The 24358-nt window shown below is 31.0% G+C and overlaps 4 protein-coding genes across 5 annotated transcripts; 3 read left to right on the forward strand and 1 right to left on the reverse strand.

Moving 5' to 3' along the window:
• The first annotated feature begins 492 nt into the window (after window positions 1-492).
• Window positions 493-3758, forward strand: LOC108330716 (uncharacterized). 2 transcript variants are annotated; one of them, XM_017565227.2, is made up of 3 exons: window positions 493-714; window positions 2066-2271; window positions 3383-3758. In XM_017565227.2, the coding sequence occupies exons 2-3, from the start codon at window positions 2086-2088 to the stop codon at window positions 3560-3562; spliced, it is 366 nt and encodes a 121-aa protein (XP_017420716.1). In that variant the 5' UTR covers window positions 493-714; window positions 2066-2085; the 3' UTR covers window positions 3563-3758. The 2 variants fall into 2 exon arrangements, with proteins under 2 accessions (XP_017420716.1, XP_052732779.1); XM_052876819.1 differs by lacking the exon at window positions 493-714 and adding an exon at window positions 1563-1852.
• A 2105-nt stretch (window positions 3759-5863) lies between these two features.
• Window positions 5864-7292, forward strand: LOC108331242 (inactive protein RESTRICTED TEV MOVEMENT 2). Its single transcript, XM_017565888.2, has 2 exons — window positions 5864-6030; window positions 6288-7292. Exons 1-2 carry the CDS (start codon window positions 5910-5912, stop codon window positions 7073-7075), a joined length of 909 nt encoding a protein of 302 aa, XP_017421377.1. The 5' UTR covers window positions 5864-5909; the 3' UTR covers window positions 7076-7292.
• A 1733-nt stretch (window positions 7293-9025) lies between these two features.
• LOC108330060 (grpE protein homolog 2, mitochondrial) lies at window positions 9026-12555 on the forward strand. The gene is made up of 6 exons (XM_017564517.2): window positions 9026-9358; window positions 9634-9814; window positions 9899-10092; window positions 10201-10368; window positions 11322-11450; window positions 12190-12555. Exons 1-6 carry the CDS (start codon window positions 9230-9232, stop codon window positions 12274-12276), a joined length of 888 nt encoding a protein of 295 aa, XP_017420006.1. The 5' UTR covers window positions 9026-9229; the 3' UTR covers window positions 12277-12555.
• Window positions 12556-14785: 2230 nt separating this feature from the next.
• On the reverse strand, window positions 14786-17166 carry LOC108330770 (uncharacterized). Its single transcript, XM_017565314.2, has 3 exons — window positions 16795-17166; window positions 15742-15891; window positions 14786-15159 (listed from the first exon to the last, which is right to left on the reverse strand). Exons 1-3 carry the CDS (start codon window positions 17062-17064, stop codon window positions 15055-15057), a joined length of 525 nt encoding a protein of 174 aa, XP_017420803.1. The 5' UTR covers window positions 17065-17166; the 3' UTR covers window positions 14786-15054.
• Window positions 17167-24358: the final 7192 nt, after the last annotated feature.

Below are 24358 nucleotides of genomic sequence, written 5' to 3' on the forward strand. Positions count from 1 at the left end.
TTATTAAGTACGATTTAAATAAAAAATCAATCCACCTTATCAAAATTTAAATAAAGTAATTTAAAGGTAACCTTTCATACATTAAATGTTTTTATTATTTTCATGTTAGCAGAATAATAAAATTATTATTATTATTATTATTATTCATAATTATATTTTATAACATTTTTATAATATTAATTGTTTAAATTAAATGATAATAATAGTAGTTAATTAAAATATTTAATATTTTATATAAATATAATTTTAAAATAGTAATTACTTATTATTATTACACATAATTATATTTTATAACATAATGCTCATAAATTTAAATTAAATATTAATAATCACTTATCATAATAACTTCATTCTTATTAAAAAATAAATTTATAAAATTTCAGAACTTTATATGTAATTTTTTAAATTATGAAAAATATATTAAATATTATGGTTGATAATATGAAATAATATTACTTCAAACTATTAAATTTAAAACAAAAAGAACAGGGTATTTTGTATTAACTTGGTACTGACAAAGGTGATTTCTCCTCCTATCCGTTCTTAATATCTTACCCTTTTGTAAGCTAAACCAAGCTCTCCTCCGTGCTTGATCGTGACGGCGATCTTTCTTTGTTTCATTCCGCAACCCGCTCTACTCCGCCAGTAGACCCGTCAGAACTTTCGTCCGCTGTCATCCGTGTGAGAAACTTACATCACATCCGCGTGATTTCTGTGAGTGATTTTGCCTCTTCTAGGGTTTTTGAAGGACATTTTCTTTTTCTTCAGCCAAATTCCGTTTGCAGGTTTTAAGAAATCAGAAATTCTTTTTCTCTTTGGTATCAATCAAATTAATATTATTCTTCTGTAATATAGATATATGGGTGATGTATGTTTAATGTTAGATAAATAATGTCCCTAAGCATGGATGGGTTTGGGTTATATGTTATGTGAGTGGCATATTGCATCAGCATATAGTCGTCTAAATCAAAAGTTTGCACTTTGATCATAATTGAACACCTTGACACCTTTTGCTTGCCGAATTAACTGTTCCTTCCCTTACCAGAAAAGAAATACGGTTTTAGGTACATAATTGTAAGTTTTTTAAACTGCAGTGTAATACTCAAGCTTGTGTGCCCATCGGTGACACTTTCACTTTCAGTACTTTCAGTTCAAGCGTCCATGTCATTATTCTTGATATTTTGAATGAGAGAAATATAACTTATGGTAACATAACAACCACCATAATTCTTGCTTGACAGCATTTGCCTTAAGGACTAGAACAAGTCCCTCTCTGGTACTCTAATGACAGGGTATGATCATGTACCCAATTTCTTTGCTCAAATCACACTCATAAGTTTAATTTATTTTCACCACTATGATCAATTTCGTATCACAAATCACACTGTTAACTACTCTCAATTATCGATACACTATCTGACTACCCTTAAGTGGAGATTTTGGCAATGAAAATGCTGAAGTTTATTCATTTGCGAGACTCTGGATCTTTATCATCTTAGATTTGAATTCTTAAACTTGCAGAGTCGCAACTTGATTTAGTTTTCCATTATTCCTACAACTTCAACCTCATAGGGGAGAGAAGCAGTGAATGTGTGGTTACATATTTGGTGAATTCTGCCCTTGATTCTGATTCTTGAATTTGATTTCACTCTTCACTGCTCTCAAAATCTTATTCCAGATTAGATTTCTCAGTCTTTATCCCTTTATTTTTATTCAGTTCAATCTCAAAATATGCCTCCTTTACTGTTGTCTGTCTGCTTTGTTTGATGGGATATTAGTTGTGAAACATAATCAGGATAAACTTTTACCTAGCAAGCTCCTAAAATCCACAGCTGTCTATGGATACCTGCAGGTATAAAATTATATCAATAATTTTCAACTGAAATGTAGCATGTAACAGGGTGTTTTTTATGGGTGTCTGTATATTTGCCATTCGTCTCTACCTGTTGTCATCCACAACTGCTGGGGTGGGCATGGTTTGAGCAATGTTTGATAAATTATAATAGGGAGTGTTCTTACTTCATCCTTAGTTTGAAATTTGATGAATATGTGTTTTTCATTGTAGAAAAAACAAAGAGGGGAAAAATGAACAAGGATAAGATCTTCAAGTTAGCAAAGGGGTTCAGGGGTAGAGCCAAGAATTGCATAAGGATTGCAAGGGAGAGAGTGGAAAAGGCCTTGCAATATTCTTACAGAGATCGTCGTAACAAAAAGAGGGACATGCGATCTCTTTGGATCCAAAGGATCAATGCTGGTACCCGTGTACATGGGGTATGTCTTCTTGCTTCTTTCTTCTCTTACAAATCCATAATCTTTTACAATTTTATTGTTGACCAAAAAATTCAGTGTTAAGTTTTCAAACTGTCATTACTAAGTGCGTGTTAGGTTTTCATTGAGAAAGAGCCTAAAATATGCTTATTAGAGAGAAATAGTTATTACTGTTGCACTTGCATGTTTGGGGATTTGTGATATCAGAAAAACAAACATTGTCTAAAATGTTGGTGATCCAATTATTATGACTGTCAGCCTTTTGCTATTTCTTATACATAACACATGTATACGCATATAACTCTAACAACTTCTCCACTTGAATCTTCTGCTAGAGCTCTTATTATCAGGATGTGATTACACATAGATGTCTAACTTTAGCAACAGTTTCACTTGAAAGCTGTGGAAGTAAAACCTGTGCTTTATATAGTTAAACTATGACTTCTTTAAATAGGCTGCATGAAAAATATAGTCACATTGCCGTACTAATTTTGATTTGTTATGATGTTACCTATAAGAATAATTCTTTGCTTTAGCATTGTCTGAAACATATGAAGTAACTTTCTATGAGTCTTCTCTTTCCCCAATCATGTCATATTTATCCAGCATCTCTAGACCGAGCAACTGCTACTCCTCTCTAGTTAATTGGTTTTAGTTAGAAGCTCAGGAGGATGTGAGCTTTGGCTGATGATAAATGGGATCAATGAATTTATGTTCCGCTAATGCTTTATTTATCAAGGAAGCATAGGAGGATGCACGGGATGAGCAAATCATCCAGAGATGGATTTTGTCTTTGATGTGTGATAGGAGTATACTATGGAAACGAAAGTGTTCTTTGGTGTAAATTAGCTGACTTGGTAGACAGATTGGATTATTTGGTGAACTTGCATCTGAACCTTATTCGCTGTAGTAAATGACAACGGACTGAATACATGGTGTCTGTAACTGATACATATGTAACCTCAAACGAATTGAATATTAGGAGAACATGCGTCTAGAATCTGTAATTTTTCTCATGCATTAACACCTTTATTTTGAGTTTATATTTGCATGCCACGAGTTATTTAATCTTCTGCCATTTTCTTTGGTGAACATTTTTTCCTTTATTTGCCAGGTCAATTATGGGAACTTTATGCATGGGCTGATGAAGGAAAACATCCAACTTAACAGAAAGGTTCTATCAGAGTTATCTATGCATGAACCCTATAGCTTCAAGTCTTTGGTTGATGTATCGCGAAATGCATTTCCAGGAAACAAGAATGTTGTGATTCCTCCTAGAAAGGTTGCTTTTTAGGGGTCATGATACTTTAGCAAACATTTAGTGGTCTTTTATGTTAGAATCCTTAACAAATTTTGAGGATTTTGGGTTTCGTACGCTATCCTTTCAATTTTGTATGTCTGTAATTCTCGAAGTCGGTATTGAGTACTCTTTATCTGTATGCTCTTCCTCCTTCCTTACCCCTTTTCAATGTCAGAAATGTTGGAACAATAATAAGCCTTAATCCCAAGCGTTTTACTTCCATTAGCCTCTACCAAAAATTAAAAGATTTTTTAATACAGATGTGTCTCCAAGGTCTTTTTTCTTAGGACAAGATCATCAATACAGAATCTTAAAGTTGAAAAATCATTTCATCTCGATCTTAATAATCATTTGTATTATTTGATTATCTGAACACATTAGAATCTTAAATTCATAAGACAAGATCATCAATACATCACAGTAAATATTATTTTAAATTTCTGTGCTACATTGAATTTGTCCAAGGTTTTCATTACACACATACAGTACAGATTTGATTATTCACTTGCCGAAGATTATTACGAGTCTCCTTGCACGAATAGATTGAGTGATTATGTATAGAATCATTGTATGTTTCTCTTCTAAGATATAATAACTTTATAAATACCAAAACTTCTGAAAAAGATGAAAAAAAAAGGCCAGAGAATTCAATATCTTGTAACTCTTTTATCAATAGCTATATTTATTTATAATAATGTGAGAAACAAATTCATGCCTGAGTATTTATTTTTTCACACTTTTAAGTGGCTACTTTGAAAATATATAAATGCAAAGACAATGTGCACATAAAATTAACATAAACCGTGCTATTATTTTCTTTTATATATATCTTAAAGAAGAAAAAAAGGAAATAGGCAATAGTATATAAAAGAGAAATACTGGTTTAAAAAAACTGATTTAAAATAATGAAAAAAGTTAACATTTTAAGATTTTTTATAAAACTATAATAAAATACTTACCAATATTTCTCCACATAATTAAAATATTTGTAAAAAACAATAATCTTCGTCTCATCATTCATTTATTTGTTATCAAATATTTAAAAAAGAAAACTTACCTTCAATATTTCAAAGTTGTTTTTTGACTTTTTTTTATTTATATATTTATCTATCTATATATTTTATTGTTTTTTACTTTATCTATTTAAAAACTTTTATTTGAATTATAAATATTTGTTTTATGCTAAAATTACCCTTCTATTGATATTTTCATTCAGACAATTCTAATTCGATATTTTACTTTTTATTTTGGACAATGCTTGTTTATTGTTATGGGTCAACTACACTATTTTCTCTTTTCATTTCACAGTTATAAAAATATATTTTTTAATAATAATATTATCCTTAAAAATGTGTTGTAAAGGATTACAAAAACATGTTTTAATAGAAAATAAGAGAAATTGAACCGTTAGGCATGAAAACCTTTTTAAATCAAAATCAAATAGTTAGGCTTAGACAAGAAGAAGTATAAAAATGGTGCAAAGTTAGAGAGTCGTAGTCTTAAGTTTTAAGAGGGAGACACTAGAAGATTATCAATGAAAGGTAAATAAGTCTATATAATATATGAATATGTCATTCTCAACAATTTTTTTAAGATAATAGGTTGATGAATTCTTCTTTTATATATTTTTTTATTCGTTTTTATTACATATAAAACTTTTAACTTACTTTGATTTTCTCTTAAATTAATAAAATTTATAACAATTAGATATTATCTTTTCTTTATCTTTTATTTTTAATTAATTTATTATTATTATTTATTTATATTTTGAGTTTAATCATATTTCTTTTATTATAAATAGAAAACCTTATATATATTCAATACAAAAGAAATTAATTTAAAAAAAAGAGGTAAGAAGAAATAAATAGAATGTAATAAGTTAAAATTGAGAATGAATGAAATTTAAACACCAAAATATAGTTGCAAATTTGGTGGGTAGGATATTTTTTTCTTTTTGGTTTTGACAATATATAAAGAATAAGAAAACCCTTAGCAAGGAACAATGTAAAGTTCTTATCTTAATTTACACATTAATGTTTATTTTGGAGAGGCGCATGAGGAAGAGAGAGAAAAAAAACTGATATTGCCAAGCATACAAGCAAAGTATTCTTTGGAGAAACAATGTGTTATTTTCTCCTTCTCTTGCATAGGACAACAAAGAAAAATCCTCAACATAGTTAAATCAATCTTTGCACGAAAAGGAAGAACTAGGTTCCAAGAAAACAAATCTATCTGCTCTCCAATGTCTATATAATCAACCTAACTTCAGATTTCATTCACCAAGACAAGAAACAAAGATATTTACACTTAAAAAAAGAAAAGAAAAAACAAAGGTGTGAGAATGTCGTTAGATGAAAGGACAAATCCACAAGCAGCAGCTGAACCTGTTCATGAAGATTTTATACCACCCTCCGATTGGGATCGCCAGGAAAATAGTGACACCCTCATTCTTATGCTTCCAGGTTCACTGCTTTTAGTTTGTATCATTTTCATAATATTACTGTTAAGGAATGGATTCTAAGACTAAAGGAATTCTGTATAAATTAGGTTTAAATTCATTTCTTAATATTACAGACAAAATAAAAGCACAACAATAAGTAATTTTTCAAAAAAGAAGAAAATAAAAATTTTAAAAAAATAACATCAAAGTATATTTTTCTAAATACAAAGGAAAAGTAATTTTTGTTTGAAATGAAATAATGAATGTTTGATTCAACAGGGTTTAGAAAAGAGCAATTGAAGGTTCAAGTTTCCTCTAACCGTGTGCTAAGGTTGAGAGGTGAAAGAAAGATCAGTGATAACAAATGGCGTAGATTTCACAAGGAAGTAATCCTTTCTGATTCTCATGACACCACTGGAATCAATGCCAAGTTTGAAGCTGGAATGCTATATGTAAAGCTTCCCAAACTCATCAAACTACCACCACCACCGTCACCAAGACCACAAGAACCTTCGACGCCCCACCGACCAACAAGTCCAATAACTTATGATGATCACAAACCAGATGCTACTCAACTACATGATCATGAAAAAGACTCAAAAGAGGACACAACTCATGAAGAATCCAAGATCGAGGAACAACCACCGCCAGCTCATGAAATCTCTCAAGTGATGCTGCAAAAGGAAATGAGCAAAGCAGAAACTGAAGACAAAAGAGAAGAAATGCATGAAACCACACAAACAACAATGAAGGAGCAGAAGGAAGGTCATGAAGATTCTGAAAAGAAGATGGCAGAATCACAAATAAAAACAGATAATGATGAGAAAGAGATGAGGGAAGTTGTAGCATCTAAGGCTCAAGGAACTGGTCTTGAAGGGTTAAGTAGAGTTAGTGTGGCCAAGATGAACACAAGGCTGGAGAAGATTTCTGACATGGTTTTGGAGGTTAAGAAGCAGAATAAAGTAGCCAACTTAGTTGTTCTTGTCTTTCTTGTGTTGCTTATTGGACTCTACGTAAAGAGTGTGGTCAAGTCATCTTTTGCAGGACCCAAAAACCAAGACCTCTGATCAATTGCTTCATTTTCTTGGATTACTGTGTCAACCTGCATCAAGGGCATGAGATAAAATTATCTGTGTGTACGTGAAATTGTAAATAGATTGTGATCTCATGTTCTTGTAATTATCTTTTGTATATTTTTTCCTTTTCATCATGTTCCTTTGTTACTTATGATCCAATGTTCAATCTTATAAAAAAATGAAAAAATGATCCAATGTTGAGTTTTGAGCTAACAGTCGGAGAGAAATTCCAGTTAGGCGAAGAAGTGTCACAATGGGCCAACTAACCTGATGAGTTTGGATTTAAAGTTTGAAGCTTTGAATAGATGATTTCACTTTAAATAGATGGGTTGTAATTTATTACTTAAAGCTACGGAAAAATTGTAAAGGTAAAGAGACATATATCATGAAATTTTTATAAAAACAAACTACAATTATGCTCAGTAAAAAAATATTCTTTTGTTGTTTAGCACAAAGAAAATCATCACTATTCTATTTTTGTTACTCTTACTAAACTAATTCACATAAGAATGAATTTTAACACTTTGTTTGATGAGTAACCTAAATATCTATACCATAAATTAATTGACAAATCCTTGTCAAATGTTAATGCTTGCATCTTTGGAATATGAAAAAAAAAAGTCCGTTCGTCTGTTCATTCACTCCGATCAATGTTCTTATCTTTTATCCTATATTACACACAATTTATAATTGAATGATTAAGTTAGAGACATCAACTAATTGTAATACAGAAAACAATTTACAAGTTAATTGAGGGACAAAAAAAAAGTTTCTACTATCATCCAAAATCATGATGTCCTCTTCCTATTTGACATTTATCAACAATCTTATACGTGTTTGTAATTTTTTTCAGTAAGATAAATTTCTTGTCACGTGATATAAGAGTATCAATTATATTTGATAAAACATGAGATTATTTCTTTATCATAATTTCTTACATTATGAAAAAAATAATTATTTCTGTTTATATATATATATATATATATATATATATATATATATATATATATATATATATATATATATATATATATATATACGAAATGCAAAATTGGAATTTATGCAAAATTTTAATACAATTTGATGATTAAACTTTAAAAATAATTAATATAATTCTTTTAATCCAATTGCATTATATATTTTTAACATTTCAAAAACATTTCACGTTAAAATATTTAAAGTAATTAAGTTAAAAAAATTATATATATATATATATATTAATTTGAAAATTAAAATGTATTAAAATTTTGAACAAAAATAATTTTAATTTTACGTCAAAATTAAAAGAATAAAAATATTTTTAATCCTAAAATAACATAAAGAATCAGTGATAATATAATAAATTGTAAATGTAATTTTTTTTATATATGTACTTTTTTAATTTCTAAAACACTTTGTACCGAAAACTCTTTGTATATTATATTATTGTTCTTTAAGTATTTGAAAACATTATAACGGGACTTTGAAAAGAGTCGCCATAAATATAAAAAGAATGAGAGATATTTGTATTATTTTACAAAAAATTAAAAAGTAACTTAATGTAATTTAACATCAGGTTAAATAAATTGAGTAACTCTAAAAATTAATAGATATTAAATTTTTTTCAGTCTTCTTTATTCCAAAACTTTAATAATTATACGAAATTAGCCTTTGTAATATTGTTAAAAACATATTTTTCTTCAAAATATTAATTTTCAAACTAACACAAATTTATTTGATGTTTTATTATTTAATACATGAGACATACATATAGACACCCTAAAGATTGTAATTAAATATTTTTAGAAGTTATAGATTTCTCCCACCAAAACATTATAAAAAAAAAAGAGGAAAAACAAAACATTAACTAGAACAATAGATGATTGCATATCTTCTATTTGTCTAGATTCTTCTAATTTGAAACCCAAAGTGAAATTCCCATTTCATCACACAGAACAGAAACTAAACATTGCAGTTTCTAAACCCAAAACAGAAGGGTAAAATCGTCAACACATAAATATTTCCCTTAAACCCTAACCCCACAAACATTGTTTTCTTTGTGTCCAAGCAAATTTTCCCTTCTTCATTTCCTCACTTTTCTCCTCAAAAACCACTTTCTCTCTTCAATCCCAACTCGAATCTCTGCTCAATCCGTTTTCTTCGGCCATGTTCTTCCACAGGGTGCTGTCCCGTTCCTCTGCAACCCTTTGTCGAAGCTTCAGCCTTTCTGTTTCACGAAATTCCCAACCTTTCTCCAATCACTTTCATTCTCTCCTCCACCCATCACCCAACAAGGTAACCCTATTCTAAAAATCTGAACACAGTTTTCCTTTTTCTTTTTTTTGCTAATTTTAGTATTGGGGTTTAACTAGGGTTTTAGGGTTTATTGAAAACATTACCGTTTTGGCATTTTGTATTCCATGTGTGAGTTGTGTTTATCATTATGATATTTTGGCAATGAATTATTGTGTAGATTTTGTAATTATTCTATTTTGTTCCTTAGAATTCTGTGTTCAGGAGATTTAGCTTTGTTTAAGTATTCTCATCATGTGATATTTCTAATGTTCCAGCTGATTCCAGTTGAAGCTACTTTGCGGAATCCACTGAATTCATCTTTGACTTCGAGATTCGGATTTTCTTCTTCGGCCTCATCTGAACCTGCTAGTAATGACCCTGTAAAGGCATGTGAGGAAGAAAAGGTGACTGATCAGTCTGAACAAGCCAAAGCTGCTGATCAAACCGAAGAATCAGGTTTCGTTTCGAAATCTCGGTCTTAAGCTTGATTGGTCGAAAGAAATATTTGAAGTTTTGAGTGAACTGCGTTTTCTGCTTCAGATGTAGAGAGTGAATGTGATCAATCCAGGGATGATTTAATAAAGCTTGTTGCTGAGAAGGAACAGCTTTTGAAGTTGAAACACAAGGAGATTGCGCAAATGCAGGACAAAGTTCTGCGAACTTATGCGGAGATGGAGAATGTCATGGCCAGAACAAAGCGTGAAGCAGAAAATTCGAAAAAATTTGCTATACAGGTCGATTTTTGACCTTTTTTAAATTGTTATTTTGTGATTTGGGAAGAGTCTTCACCTCTTGGTACTCGCTCTTCAATTTTTGTGCTGAGTGGCTTTAATGTGATGTAGAATTTTGCGAAGAGTCTACTAGATGTTGCTGACAATTTAGGAAGAGCTTCCTCTGTTGTAAAGGAGAGTTTTTCAAAAATTGAATCTCCTAAGGAGTCTTCGGAAGCAGCACAACTCCTGAAAACACTTCTTGAAGGTGTGGAAATGACTGAGAAACAACTTGCAGAGGTAGACTGTTATACTCTATGGCTATGTTGTTTATTTGCAATAGTCCTAGCTAGAATAATGTATTTTCTCAGTGTCATTTATAAAGTTGTTTTACCTTTTGTTGCAGTGTTTAGATGGGTTTCTGTGTACATGATAGATAACAGGTGGATTTGAAGGTTCTTTGGGTCTGTATGAAAGGGGTTTTGGGGAGTTGATGTGCCAGGAATAGGAAGTGGACTTTGGCTAAGTTGGTGACTGTCAAGCTGTCAGGGTGTTATCCACACTTTCTAGGATTAATACTGGTTTTAGAAAATCTTAAAGGAAAAATTAATTCTGGTACTTTGGTTTTGGTGGGTTGAATTGTCCATATTGTCTGCAAGGGAAGTAGCCTGGTTGTAGTGAAAATCGAAGAAAACAATAGAAAAGATTAGAAGAAAACTAGGGAATCAAACCTAGGGTCTGATTGTGCAAGCACCCTCTAGAAGATACAAATTTGCTGTGAATTGTAATAACTTTTTGGTGAATCATTCTGTTTTTTTAAAAGCGTTTTCAATTAGACGTCCTTCAAGCATTATGATTAAAATCCTAATGTTATTGTCCCTTATATTTAAGATTTAAGAGAAGCTTGGACACAAATTAAAGAACGCATTAAAACCCAATTTAAGCCTGAGTCCAAGAAAGACCAGTACAAGAAAAGTGAATGCATAGTTAGGCTAATACGTAAGTAACAGTCATGTAGTGATTGATGGAATATTAAAATCAACCCTAACAATAGGTCCGTGGTTAGAACAGAGTTGTTTAGAGTGGTTCATTTGGGAGGGAGGTTAGAAAAGAGTTGATTTGAGAGTGGTTCGTAAGGGAGTGAAGTGAGGCTAAGTTAATCCTTTTTATATTGTTTGCTTGACTTAATGTGCTCCTAGAAATAGTTCCAGTGTGTAATCTTGTTCATTTTGGTTGACAACTATTGCTTATAGGTACTGAAAAAGCATGGTGTAGAAAAATATGATCCTACAAATGAGCCATTTGATCCACACAGGCACAATGCCATGTTTCAAATCCCTGATGCTACCAAGGCCCCTGGCACTGTTGGAATTGTTCTAAAGGTATTCTATATACTTCTTTGTTGTAGTACTGTGATTTTTTTCCCAATGTCGACAATTTTTTTCAAAATTGGGTTGTATTTGGAAAACCTTCTCGAACGCGGAAACTATACGAAGTCTAGGTTGAGGTGTTTCATTATTAATGATTAGCTTTTTGTTTATTGTATTTGCCACTGATTATTTCCATCAATGTTTATCAAAGATCTCTAAGAGGTTTTGTGTTTGTGCTTGTGTCCTTGACAGAAAAGGTGTGTTGGAAATATCACATTGATCCGAGATACAACCAAATTATAATTTATAAATGAGTGCAAATTCACCTTACAAGTTAGTTTTATAGGATTTAGTTAGGTCTAAATTTAGGACCTATCTTGGCAAGGTTTAATAAGTCTATAGTGGCACTTGCTATTGAGCTGTCATTGCGTCACTCGCAGATATTAAGTTTCAAACTCAAGATGTTCATTCCCAGTGTGAGGAAGTGTGTTGGAAATCACACGTTAATTAAATATATAATCATATTATAGTATATAATCGAATGCAAACTTCATCTTTGATGACATTTTGATGAGGGTGATTTGGATTTAAAATCCATTTTTTGAGAGTTTGGAATAAATGTGGTCTTGTTCTTAGGTTTGATTGACGGTTCATTCATAAACACTCAAACAATGCCACCGTTAGTAATTTCCTTTGTTTACATCCCTTACCATCAATCCTTACATGGCTTAACCCTTGGTCATTTTTGCAGGCTGGATATATGCTCTATGATCGTGTTCTTCGTCCGGCAGAAGTTGGTGTAACTCAAGAAGTAGATGATAGCAAAGCAACTGAGTGATGATGGCATGAAGGAAAGCCTGAGTAGTGAGTTCTTGTTGAATACCATTCAACGTCTTTTTGCAATATGCTTCTATTATTCGGACTCTTATTTTTTAATAAAAAAAATACCATGTACGACGATCTTGATTCCATGAGATTTTGATAGTATACATGCTATTTGCATGTTCAATATAGTAACATCTTTTGTAACCTCTGAGTACCCGCACTGAGTTCAGGAGTTTTAGTCCCTTTTTGCAAATCATAATTTTACAAGGGGACTTTTGTGCCTGATGGTTAATTTTCACATGCAGCTTCCCCCTTCCCCCATTTTTGTCCATTTATTGAATTCTCTATGGTTTTCTACATACCATTATATCTAATGAATACTTGGTCAGTATAAAGATTCTGTATGGTTTTCTACATATCATTATATGTAATGATTACTTGGGTCAATACTTGGTAAGTATAAAGATTTTTTACTGTCAAAAAATAGATGGTTAGATGGTGTTCTACATATCACATTTTTTATAATCTTGTGCTTTATATTATTTTGTTTCACTAAGGTTGCTTAGATGGTGTTATTCAAAAATTAGGCCGAGGAATCTAATTTCTTCTGGCAGGCCTTATTAGCAAGAATGTGTTACCCGTCCTTAATATGTTCAATTGCAGAATTGCTGAAAATTGCAGAATTACAGTTTATTCTGAGAATTTATGTATGCGATAAAGATTCAATTATTATTGTTATCAGTAAAAAGTGAAAAAATTGTCATTTTTCAAACATTAATTGTCGATTTAGTTTATGGGTATTTTATATAACTCATCCAAAAAGAAAACGGAGTAGGTTAGTGATATAGAAAGGAAGACGGATAATAGGTTAAAGTGAGAACTAATTTTATTTGATTTTGTATGTAAATTGACAAATTTGAATCCAAATTAAAACAAAATTGATTCATGTTACAGATTCATTTAATTTGAAAAACGTTATTAACATTTACATAGAATTTATTCTTGAAATAGTTATATAATGAAAGGAATCTGTATTGTACTTAAACAATGTGTCTTGTCATTTTAAAAAACAAAGGTTAAGAAATAAAATTGTTTCGAAATATAAGGTGGAGATTATCTCTCAAGCAATGTTACCGTGAAGTACTCAAACATTGTCCTTAGCTCTAGATCCGCATATTCTTCTAACACTGTTCGAAGCTATTAAATGTGATTACTTACTTTTATTATTATTATTATTATTATTATTATTATTATTATTATTATTATTATTATTATCTAATTACAGTTCAATAGAAAGTAATTATGTTTTATCTTACATTATTTAATATTAAGGCCAATTTTCATGTAAGATAATTATTCGGTCTATTAATCATAATTACATAATCACAGTTATATTTCGTCGTGAAAATACTTTGATCAATGACCGTTCGATCTTATAAAAAAAAACCAAAGTCAATAATTTTATGTTAAAATCTAATTTCGATGCACATTAATAGAAAAAGTTATTTTAACGTTTAGTAAAACGTTTGAAAGAAGCCTGAAGACGCCGAAAGCTATATAATATAGCTCTAAATTCAATTATGTGGATGTGGATAGTTTGACAATACTAAACGTGGGTTTAGTTTAAATTCAATTGTTATATACTTCATTTTTATTTTGAATACATTTTTATTTTTCATATAACAACCCTTTAAACGTCTAATCATATACACTAAATGTGCATTTATCAAGGGTAAAAAGCACTTCAGAAATATTTAGAAGCAATTAGGTACATTTAGTTGGGTGGAAAACAAAATAAGTTTTGCATCTAAAACTGAAAAAAAGAGGTACAAGAATAAAAAAACAAATTTTTATTTATACAAGTCACGTTTGCTCTTACATTAATTAATTTTTTATTCAGACAAGTCACATTTTATCTTAAACTTCCTTCCAATGTGAATGTTTTGTTTAATTTTAAAAGTATTTTTAAGAAAAAAATTATTATTAACAAATAATTTTTACAAAAATAAAATGATTTACATTAGGTTATAATTAGAAAACAAATATTTTTTTGGCTAAAAGTATCCGTTCATGTCTATAAAACCAAAATCTATGACAATTTTTTTGATAAACTATTTCAAATAATTTATTGAAATAAATTGGTTTTAACTTTTTTCTTGTTATACCTTTTTAAAATAATTTTTGAAAAATATCTAAGAAATATATAGTAATTGCTTTTTCTGTTAAAAGCGACTTTTTCTCAAAAAAAAAAAAATACTGAAAGAACCTCACCCTTAATTTCTATGAATCTAAATAGAGAGAAATTTTGTTACTCCATTTTCCCCTCCCGGCCAAGCATTACACTAAAACAAAGCATACCACAATCAAAAAGACTGTCACAGGGTTTGTCATTTCCCCCACACTCCCTTTATACCAGATGTTTCCATTTAAAATTCAAATTAAAACTTGAGAAATTGCATCTAAATTTTGCCCTCCACAGTAATTAATTTCTAAAGGCTGAAATGCACAATAAGAAGGCAATACACAGTAAACATCACATCATACATATGATCCATCACGAAAAATAACTGATCATCCCTTGTTGACCAAAACTAGTCACTGATCATTCCTATACTACTGGCAGCACTATAAACAAGATTATGGCTAATTACATTACATGTCAATGTATGATGGTAGGAAGGTAGAAGATAAGAGGTATTATATACTCGCTCAGTATTTCTTGAATGAACACTTCGCTGCCTCACACTGATTTTCTACTTACATATCACATACTCAGTTCATGGACCAACCACTACACATTATTTTCCAATTGAGTATCACTGTTCTGGCTGGTTTCATCATTGTGGCTTTGCAAGTCCACCAAACCATCATCATCCTTTCTAACGATGTTTGAATCCTGCAACACATTGATATGTAGACCAATGCTAATAATGATCCTAATGCTATACTCACCATCAATAACAATAACAAAAGCCTTATTCTTCTATTAAGTGGGATAAGCAGTTGGCTACAAATATCACCAATGTACTATGCATTCTATGAATCACACTATATCAGTTACCTCAATCAAACTCCAAATCTTCAAATATAAGGTCAAGTTGGCAATGATCAACTTCTCAATTTTGCAACAAAACCCTCCTCTTTTATTTAGTACAACATAGGCAATGTTTATAGTGTTATACTTGAGTTGGAAGAATGGTTTTCTAATCTACTAGAGGCAAATAATAGCAGCAATCTTTACATGGCATTATGGTTTATAGCAAGCACACATGATTGTTCTTGAATGTTAACACTAGGTTTGTGTGTCAATATTGGAATTTAGTAAGCAAACTATAATCTAAGCGCAGTATAATGAAAGAGAGGAAAAGAAAATTTTCAAGCATATCAAATACCGTCAACTTTTTGAAAGCCCGAAAATCGAAAGCAGAGTAATGTCCTAATCCATTCATAACAGGAATGAAGGACTCTGTTACTTTACCTTTGTTTCCTCCGACATTTCATTCATGTTCAATTTCCCTTGCATTTCATGAATGACATTTGTCTGTCTAGCTTCGGATTGATCACTCTCAGTTGCAGGTTCATTTTCATCCTTCACCATATTCTTTTTCTGTTCTTCTAGAACAGCAATCTGCATCATTAAATTGACCAATCCTCACTATAATGAAAATGACATATTTGACAGAAACAATGATCCACCCATCCACCATCCCATACACAAATTTATGACATGACTAGTTTCTACCGACAATAAAAGATACAAATTTCAACCCTCAGTGGAATCACAATTTCCACCCAAATAAGGACTAAAGCAACCTTGTGCATATGTCCACTTTTTTCTCCTATATCATTTCCTCTCTATTTTTCTCCCTTATTTCTCAATTGTAATATTTAGTTATTGTTGTTGTTGTACTTTTAGAAGTTAAACTTATTTTTTTCATTTTCCTTCACCCAAAAGAAAAAAGAGAAATGTATTCTTTTACCCACTTTTGGTCAAACTACATTTTAGTTCCTATACTTTCAAAATTAAGAATTTAGTCTCCAAAGATATGACTCTAATCCCTTTTCTAATATACTAAAAATCAAAATCAGTAACTAAAGTTTGATCATTGACTGGGACTAAATTACATATTTTGAAAAATTAGGGATCAGAATTCATCAATCTGAGATTACATGCACCAAAATTCAGTTTCGGGCAAAGCAGAGGTCCTAAACACATTTTTCCACAAAAAAAAAAAGAAAAACTTTAATCTGTACTTCCTTTTCTCTGTTTTCTTCCCTCTCTGTCACACATATATCACGACCTAAAATTCACACATAAGGCAGCTAACAAACCCTTTATCACATCCCCAAACCCCAACTCACTCCTTCATTACAGAGCAAAAATCCAAACCCACTTAAACACCACACCCCATCAACACAGCGCAGGAACAAAATTGGAAACTTTTTACCACAAAACAAAACCCCAATTAAATATTCACCCCAAAATTCAAAAGGGTAAACCAGAAAAAGACAGGGACAGAGAGAGACATACAGGGGTGTAACGGAACTTCCTCCTAGGAGGCTCATCGGTGGCGGCAGCGTCATCGTCGGTGGTTGGGGTCCACCGGCGCAGGAGGAGAAGAGAGGAAGCGTTGGAATTGGCAGGAGCGTGAGCGTTGTTGTTGGTATTGGTGTTACTGGGTGAGGAAGAGGGAGTGACGTGGACCCACTTCTTCTTCCACTTCCTGACGGGGCCGGTGAAGACGGTGGTGGAACCGTAACGAGAGGAGGCGCGGCCGAGTCTGGAACCGACTGCCTCCATTTAGTGGCGGTGGCAGAACACGAAGAGGAATTGGAGTTTTGGGTTGCTTCTGGGCATGCCAGGGAAGAAGTGGCACAGTGAGAAGTAGCTTTTGTTCCGAGAATAAGGTTAAAAGCAAGTACTGGCAGCTTTTAAGATTATTTTATTATTATTGAAAATATAAATCCTGTAAATGTAAACATTTTAAAATTGTTATGGTATTAAATATAATTTAAAAAATTATGTAATTATTATTTTTATTTTAAAAAATCACTACAAATATGTATAAGATAAAATTACAATAAAAGATTATAAAAGTGACTTATTTTTTTCTACAAAACAATTTATTTAAAAGTTAAACATGTTTTGTTTTTTTAATTTTAAGTAAAAATTAGAATTAGTTTTTATTTTGTTTTGTAATTTAATTTAGTTTTTAATTTTAAAAATATGTGAATTTAATTCTTTTAATTTAATTTTTTTAAATTTAATATTTAGATTATTTAATATATTTTTTTCAACATTAATTGATAATCGTACTTGATGCTAAAATTTGTTATAATTCTATTACAAAAGTTAAGAGGTAAAAATATATTTAATTTTTTATTAAATTATATTTAAAAGAAATATGTATATATTGATAGATAAAATAAAAACAAATGTGTGTATGTGTCATTTTTCTTATTCTAGCAAATATTTATTAAATTATAATTTATAAATTTTCTTTGTTAACAATATATAGGTAAAGAGAATTTTCCGTTTTGGAGTTGACATTTATTTTATAATTTTATACTTTAAATATAATTTTTTTAAGTTAAAATAATTATTTAATTAATTTTATCTTTTATACAATTATTGTTTTTAAATTTAACCGTTTTTCTCCATTTAACTGTTTTTTTAAACTTAACTCTTTTTTTAATTATAAAACTCTCCACAAAATAAACAAAAATTATTTATAATATTGTAAAATTTATTTATATTTAATTTTATAATAATAATAATAATACTTTTTTATTATCATATTCAACAAATTGTTTTTTACTAGTAACTATAAAAAATACTTTGTATAATTTTATTATTATATAATTTTTTATTATAAACAATTATTTACATTTAAAAAATAGTTATTAAAAATTGGCTGACTCAATTCAGAGATAAGAAGATCAGATTTGGGCGTGACTTACTTAAATCCCAAGACAAATAAAAAGGATCGCATGGAGCTACAAAGTGAAATCAAACAATTGAGCCTAAAGAAATAAGAAGACCAATTAACAAACATGACAATGGTGTGAGTGAATACCACAAACAAGCTTTGGTGTAAGTGTTAAAGGCCAACAACAATTTGTTTACCTAGACTACAATAAACATATTGGACATTCACCATAGAGTGATGTCCCACAAGCTCGTCTTGTTTAAGAAGGCCTGCCCGATGACACTGAAAAAGCATCACCTGGGTAAGGAAAAAGAATCGTAAAGGTCAAGGTCAATAAGCTAGAAGAAGCCGACTTCATTCAGGAGGTCACATATACCACATGACTAGTAAACATGGTCATGGTTAAAAAACTGAGCAGTGGAGGATGTGCATTGACTTCACTAACCCAAACAAGACATGACAGAAGGATGCCTATCTCCTTTCTAGCATTGACAGATTGGTGGATGATGTGCCAAGTCATCAAATCCTCAATTTTGCTATATGCATACTTTAAGTATAACCAAATGCCCATGTACCATCCAGATAAGGACGAAACGTTCTTCATCACCGAGCATACTAATTACTACTACATGGTTATATCGTTCGATGTGAAGAATGTTGGGGCCACATACCAACGACTGATGGACAAGATCTTCCACCATCAGATAGGTCGATGCATGGACTTCTACATGGATGATATGGTGGTGAGGTCTCATTCAGTTAAAGAACACACAAAAGATCTGAAGTAGGTATTTGATTAGATCAGATGCTACAACATGCAGTTAAACTGCTCAAAGTGCACAAGTTTTTGGGTTTCATGCTCAATGTAGAAGGCATTGAGGTAAATTCGAACAAGTGCACGACCATCCTAGAGATGAGGAGTCAACAGAATCTCAAGGAAGTGTAAAGGTTAGTGGGTCGTCTGACATCTCTTTCCCGGTTCATCCCCAAGTTGATGGAAAAAATAAAGTCTATCTTAAAGACGATAAAGAAGAGCTCTCATATCAAGTGGGATGAGCAGTGTGAAGCCTCATTTACGGGAAAAAGACTCTCTTGGCCAGCCCACCTATCATGGCACGACCGGTCGTAGGGAATGAGTTGTAACTCTACTTGGTCGTCTCGAATGAAGCGATAAGTGTAACCCTAATCCAAGACGCCCCCGAACATAAAACAATCTATTTTGTTAGTAGTGTTTTGCAAGATCCAGAGACATGTTATCATTAGATTGAGAAGGTGATGCTAGTGCAACTCACAGCAGCCCACCGACTGAGGCCATATTTTTATAGTCATTAATTGAGATTTCTCTTGAAGCAGATAACCATGTTCATAACACAATCACCAATAAAGGTGATAGAGTACTTCTCTTTTATTGAAAGAATTTATGTCAAGCAGACCACATGTATAAATGTGTATGAATTGGAGAAGCTTAGTGCTTCTTATGGATATTTTCTTTATGTGTTTTGTCTATTTGCCTTGAATACAATCCACACACACATTTAGACTACTAAAATCTAAATTTGAAAGGATTTAATTTTTTACTAATCCTTCCATCGTTTCTTTGGAAATGTGTCCTAAACACTTATGCCATATGCAAGCAGATCATTTATCCACTAAACTATGTTGTCAACATTATGATGAAGGTCAAAAGAGTTTCAACATATAAATTATCCAAATTCAATTTATATAAGTCATCATAAAATGTATCAGATACAATCAAACAAGTACGCGTAAACAAATTGAAACAATCATTCCCAATCTTAAAAGAATATCCAACAACATCAAGCATATACAAAGGAATTGAATTTCTACGTTTTATGTACTCTTTCTAAAAATGTCGAGACTTTCTGATAAAATGACATTTGTCATTTTTCTTCTCGATTTTGGTGTAGGACTCGCCAATCCTTAATGGTCATTTATCCTTTCCATATTTCTTTACAAATTTCTTTCCAACTCCTTGATTTCTTATGTAATGAACAAAGTGACTCCTTAAGTTCTTGAGTCCGATCTCCTTTTGAACTAACAAATTGTGCAATTCATGCACATTCCACTTGTCTTTCATGGTATTATAGCTTATTTGAAACAAATCATACTCAGACAGTAATGAGTTCAAAATGATTTGCACAAGAAAACTTTCATCCACTGTCATTCCTAAAGACTTGAGTCTTGTTGTGATGTTTGTCATCTCGATCACATGATCGTGCATAAGAAGCAAACCATCAAACTTCATGGTGGTCAAGGTACTCATCAATGTCATAGTGAGGGAGTTGTCATCAGTTTGGGAGCGCTCTTCCACAAATTTCTTAAACTCTAGCGAACATATTGTTGCTCACTATGCTCATGCGCTTAAATATTAGGTTAAGCCTGATCGAACTTTTCCAAGCTTTGTAATGGGCTTTCTCTTTATTGCTAATATCATCAATAATGATAGCAACAAACTTAAAAAGCCAAATCAAGATCTAATACACCTAAGTGAAATTGGACTTGCTCACTCTAGTAAAGTAAATTCAATCCATTGAAGACTGAAACAAACGTAGCGAGAACGAATGTAAAGATATCATAATAGATACTGCAATTCACACATGTCAAACATTAATGCTTTAATTAAGAAAACTAAACATAAATACAGATTCAAACAAAAATAATCATTTTATGTATGCTAATGTTCTCCTTTGAAAGATCCACTAATATATAAATATAATGATGTTAATGATATTACATTAATGATAATTAAAATACACATCAATTTGTGTCACTTACTTCCTTTAGATATATAAACAAAACTAGTGACACATACAAAATTATCTATAACTATGCTCATACAGAACAATTAATCAACATTTGAACAGTCCTAAAATGTTTTATAATAATAATTTCAATTGATCTATAAATCAATTATTCATTATTTATTATCCATACTAGATAATTGAAATAAAGCCATTAATAATTTGAAATCAAATAACTTTAAAATTTTGACCACATGACCAACAAAATTGATCCTACTTGATTTTAAATAAATAAATAAATATCTTAATGGTTATAAACCGCTTTTTCCTTAATTTTAAATAAAAATAGGGATACATTATTTACATAATAAAATTAAAAAATTAATTTTAATAGAAATTTTCCAATTCAAATATTTTATTTGCAATTCATATCAATAAAGGCATTTAGATTTTCATAATAGGGATGGATCAATTTTCAAATTGCATAATAGAAAATTGTTTTCCAACACAAAACCTTTATTGCATTTAATCCACGTTAACATCCTAACAGGTGCAATTTTCTTCATCATTTAAAACACATAACACTAGGATTTAATTTATTCAATGCTTATTAAATGCGATTGAAGCGCATAAATAAAGCAATTCAAGACAAGTAACAAAGTCAATTCTTGAATTGCTTTCAAAAACACATCCATCCATGGCAAGTGAAAAATACTTTTTTAATTTACAATGATAAATTAATAAATAAAACATGCAATGAAACATCAAACATGCAATGAAACATCACCAAAAACATAAAAAAATATATAAAATTTCTAAATTTCATAATTAGGGTTCTACTAATTTGAAAAAAAAAACTTAAATTAGAGTTCAAAAGTATTGTAGAGAAATTCCTAAATTCATAATTAAAATTTATCTAGATTTTGGTAAAACATAATATAGAACAAACATCATATGAAAAATCATAAATCCAATTATGATACCACGTGTAAATTAATTTCTAACTTTCCTACGTTCTTAATTCATTGCAAAAAAACTACTTTAGGATTTTAAGATTTACAATTTTCACAATATAATCTTGATGGGATATTAACCTTGATACATGAAAGATCTAATGAAAATGAGTTCTTCAATTTCTATTATTTCTATTTTCTCCCATATCTTATTTTCAATCTATTTTCTTTGTCTCTCTTTTTCCTCACTGACCTAATGTGAAAAAACATTATAACTAAATACATAATCATAATCCCTTTTATAGATTAACATTAATCAAATTGATTTTTATTTTATTCTATTATAACATCCTATAATAATTAATAATCTTTATATTTTATTAAATCACATTTATACAAGTGAGTCATATAATAAATTAATTCTACCACAAAATAGCTACGACAATTGGAAGTTTATATAGTAAATGTACCATAAATAATTTTTTTCCATAGACTTAAACCTAAACTGAATAATTTATTGGGTGTAAGAATTTATATTTTTAACAAGAAACCTTATTTGATCCAAAAAAAAGCTTTTGGCAGTGGCAATAATGAACAGGGTAAAGTAAAAGAAGCATGAAATGACCAAAAGGAACACGGAGGAAACAGAACAAAAAAAGGTTATGCGGCTATTTCCCTTTCGGGTAATTGATGATGTTACTCTAATCACTCTAATAACTATTTCAACCTTTCTCTTCAACAAATTATCTTTCGGAGTTTGCTGAAAACTTCCAATTCAACTTTCTATACTAAATTTGCATTTTTTCTTATAAACAGTTTGAGTTCAAATCAAAGCTTTTGTGCAATACTGTCACGACAAGGGACATAATGTCTGAGAAAAAGTCACATATTAGATAAAGGAAATGAATTTTACTATGGGAGAAGAAAATAGGAGCACGAGAGAGAACATGTACCCGAATAGAAACCAACATAAAGTTGGAAACGGGAATCTCATATCATTCACACAGATCTTATCTTTAATCAAAATCATTTATCAAATTCCTAAAATCCATATCAACATCATCGTATAGACACAAAATACAAATTAAAAATTTATAAAATATATGCACTTATGGATTTTTTTACTAATAATTTTGGAATATCAAAATAATATATTCAGAGTGTATTTTTAATGTTTACTATGCAAAACTATTAGACTTATTTTTTTTAGGTTTAATACCCAATTTTGTCCCCACTTTGGTTCGGAAATCTCAAGTTAGTCCCTTTATAGAAATGTGAGTGCAATGGATCCTTACTTGTAATTATTTGAGTCTAATGAGTCCCTTCCGTTAAATAGAAGGAAACGGAGTTAGTGGGCTGATGATGTGGCAGTTGTCTTTGGTGAGGTGTCAAGACGCAATTGTTTGCGTGCTTACGTGGTGTTAGGGTTCCCCATTTTCAAATTGGGTTTTATTAAAAATTGGGGATAAAAGGATTTGGGGGTGATTTGTTCGAGATTAGGGCATGTCCGTGTGCGAGAAAGAAGACAGAGGCAGGCAGTGATCGCGGGAACTCGTAAGAACTTTTAGACAAAGCATTTGTGAGTGGACGACCATTGGTGGGGTAAATAACGAAAAGCGACTTTCGAAGGTGCATTTATGGTAGGTTTTGTTCTGTGTTTCGTTGCTTTCAGTGTGGTCCCCCCAGAAGTTTTGATTTATTTTATGGTTTGTCTGTGTTGTGTGCCCCATTGTCAGTGCATTTGCTTTGTTTCTGTTGCGACGTTGTCGTTGTGGTCCCCCTTCATAGTGTGTGGTACTGTGTTGTGGCATTTGCTTTATTTAATGTCATAAATGTGGTTTTGTTTTGTTTGAGTTGTTTATGGTCTGTACAGTAGTATGTTTATGCTTTGTTTTTTGCTTAGATATCATTTGGGTTAAAGGTTAAGCATAGATTAACTAACTGTGACCAATTTTATATTAGATAATATGGCCAACTCACACATTGAAGTCGTGTTTCACCATGGGGGGAAATTTGAGAATAATGGGACATTTGGATATCACTATGGTCAAACCACAATTATAAAAATAGACCCTGATCGATGGAGTTATTTTGAAATATTAAGCATTCTAAAGGAGATGGGTTATAGGAATGTAAAGGACTTATGGTATTCATTGGGTCGTGGTCCTGTATTAGAAGATTGTTTGGAACCTTTATTAGATGACAAGGGTGCTTGTCATCTGATCAATATTGCTATGTTGAATGGTGAAGCTCACCTTTATGTTATACATAGGGTGTGTGAACCTGAGTATCTTCTGCAGTTGGAATACTTTTCTGAACCCCAAATTGATAGACCTGAGGTAGAGGTAGAACCTGAATCAGAGGTTCATCCAGAAATGATAGAAGTTGAGGTTGATGTACTGGCTGATATAGAGGGTATGGTAGAGGATGTAGAGGATGTTGGTGTGTTG

Source organism: Vigna angularis, chromosome 4, assembly GCF_016808095.1.
Source record: "Vigna angularis cultivar LongXiaoDou No.4 chromosome 4, ASM1680809v1, whole genome shotgun sequence".
Lineage (NCBI taxonomy): Eukaryota > Viridiplantae > Streptophyta > Magnoliopsida > Fabales > Fabaceae > Vigna > Vigna angularis.

What these genes read in the sequence shown, in the direction of transcription:
- LOC108330060 (XM_017564517.2), top strand. Translation starts at nt 9,230, where the DNA reads ATGTTCTTCCACAGGGTGCTGTCCCGTTCCTCTGCAACCCTTTGTCGA. An exon ending in CGAAAAAATTTGCTATACAG is followed by an intron (nt 10,093 to 10,200) that starts GTCGATTTTTGA and finishes AATGTGATGTAG; the next exon opens with AATTTTGCGAAGAGTCTACT. An exon ending in CTGAGAAACAACTTGCAGAG is followed by an intron (nt 10,369 to 11,321) that starts GTAGACTGTTAT and finishes TATTGCTTATAG; the next exon opens with GTACTGAAAAAGCATGGTGT.
- LOC108330716 (XM_017565227.2), top strand. Translation starts at nt 2,086, where the DNA reads ATGAACAAGGATAAGATCTTCAAGTTAGCAAAGGGGTTCAGGGGTAGA. An exon ending in CTGGTACCCGTGTACATGGG is followed by an intron (nt 2,272 to 3,382) that starts GTATGTCTTCTT and finishes TTTATTTGCCAG; the next exon opens with GTCAATTATGGGAACTTTAT.
- LOC108331242 (XM_017565888.2), top strand. Translation starts at nt 5,910, where the DNA reads ATGTCGTTAGATGAAAGGACAAATCCACAAGCAGCAGCTGAACCTGTT. An exon ending in CCTCATTCTTATGCTTCCAG is followed by an intron (nt 6,031 to 6,287) that starts GTTCACTGCTTT and finishes TTGATTCAACAG; the next exon opens with GGTTTAGAAAAGAGCAATTG.
- LOC108330770 (XM_017565314.2), bottom strand. Translation starts at nt 17,064, where the DNA reads ATGGAGGCAGTCGGTTCCAGACTCGGCCGCGCCTCCTCTCGTTACGGT. An exon ending in GGAAGTTCCGTTACACCCCT is followed by an intron (nt 15,892 to 16,794) that starts GTATGTCTCTCT and finishes TTAATGATGCAG; the next exon opens with ATTGCTGTTCTAGAAGAACA. An exon ending in AAATGTCGGAGGAAACAAAG is followed by an intron (nt 15,160 to 15,741) that starts GTAAAGTAACAG and finishes AATGTGTTGCAG; the next exon opens with GATTCAAACATCGTTAGAAA.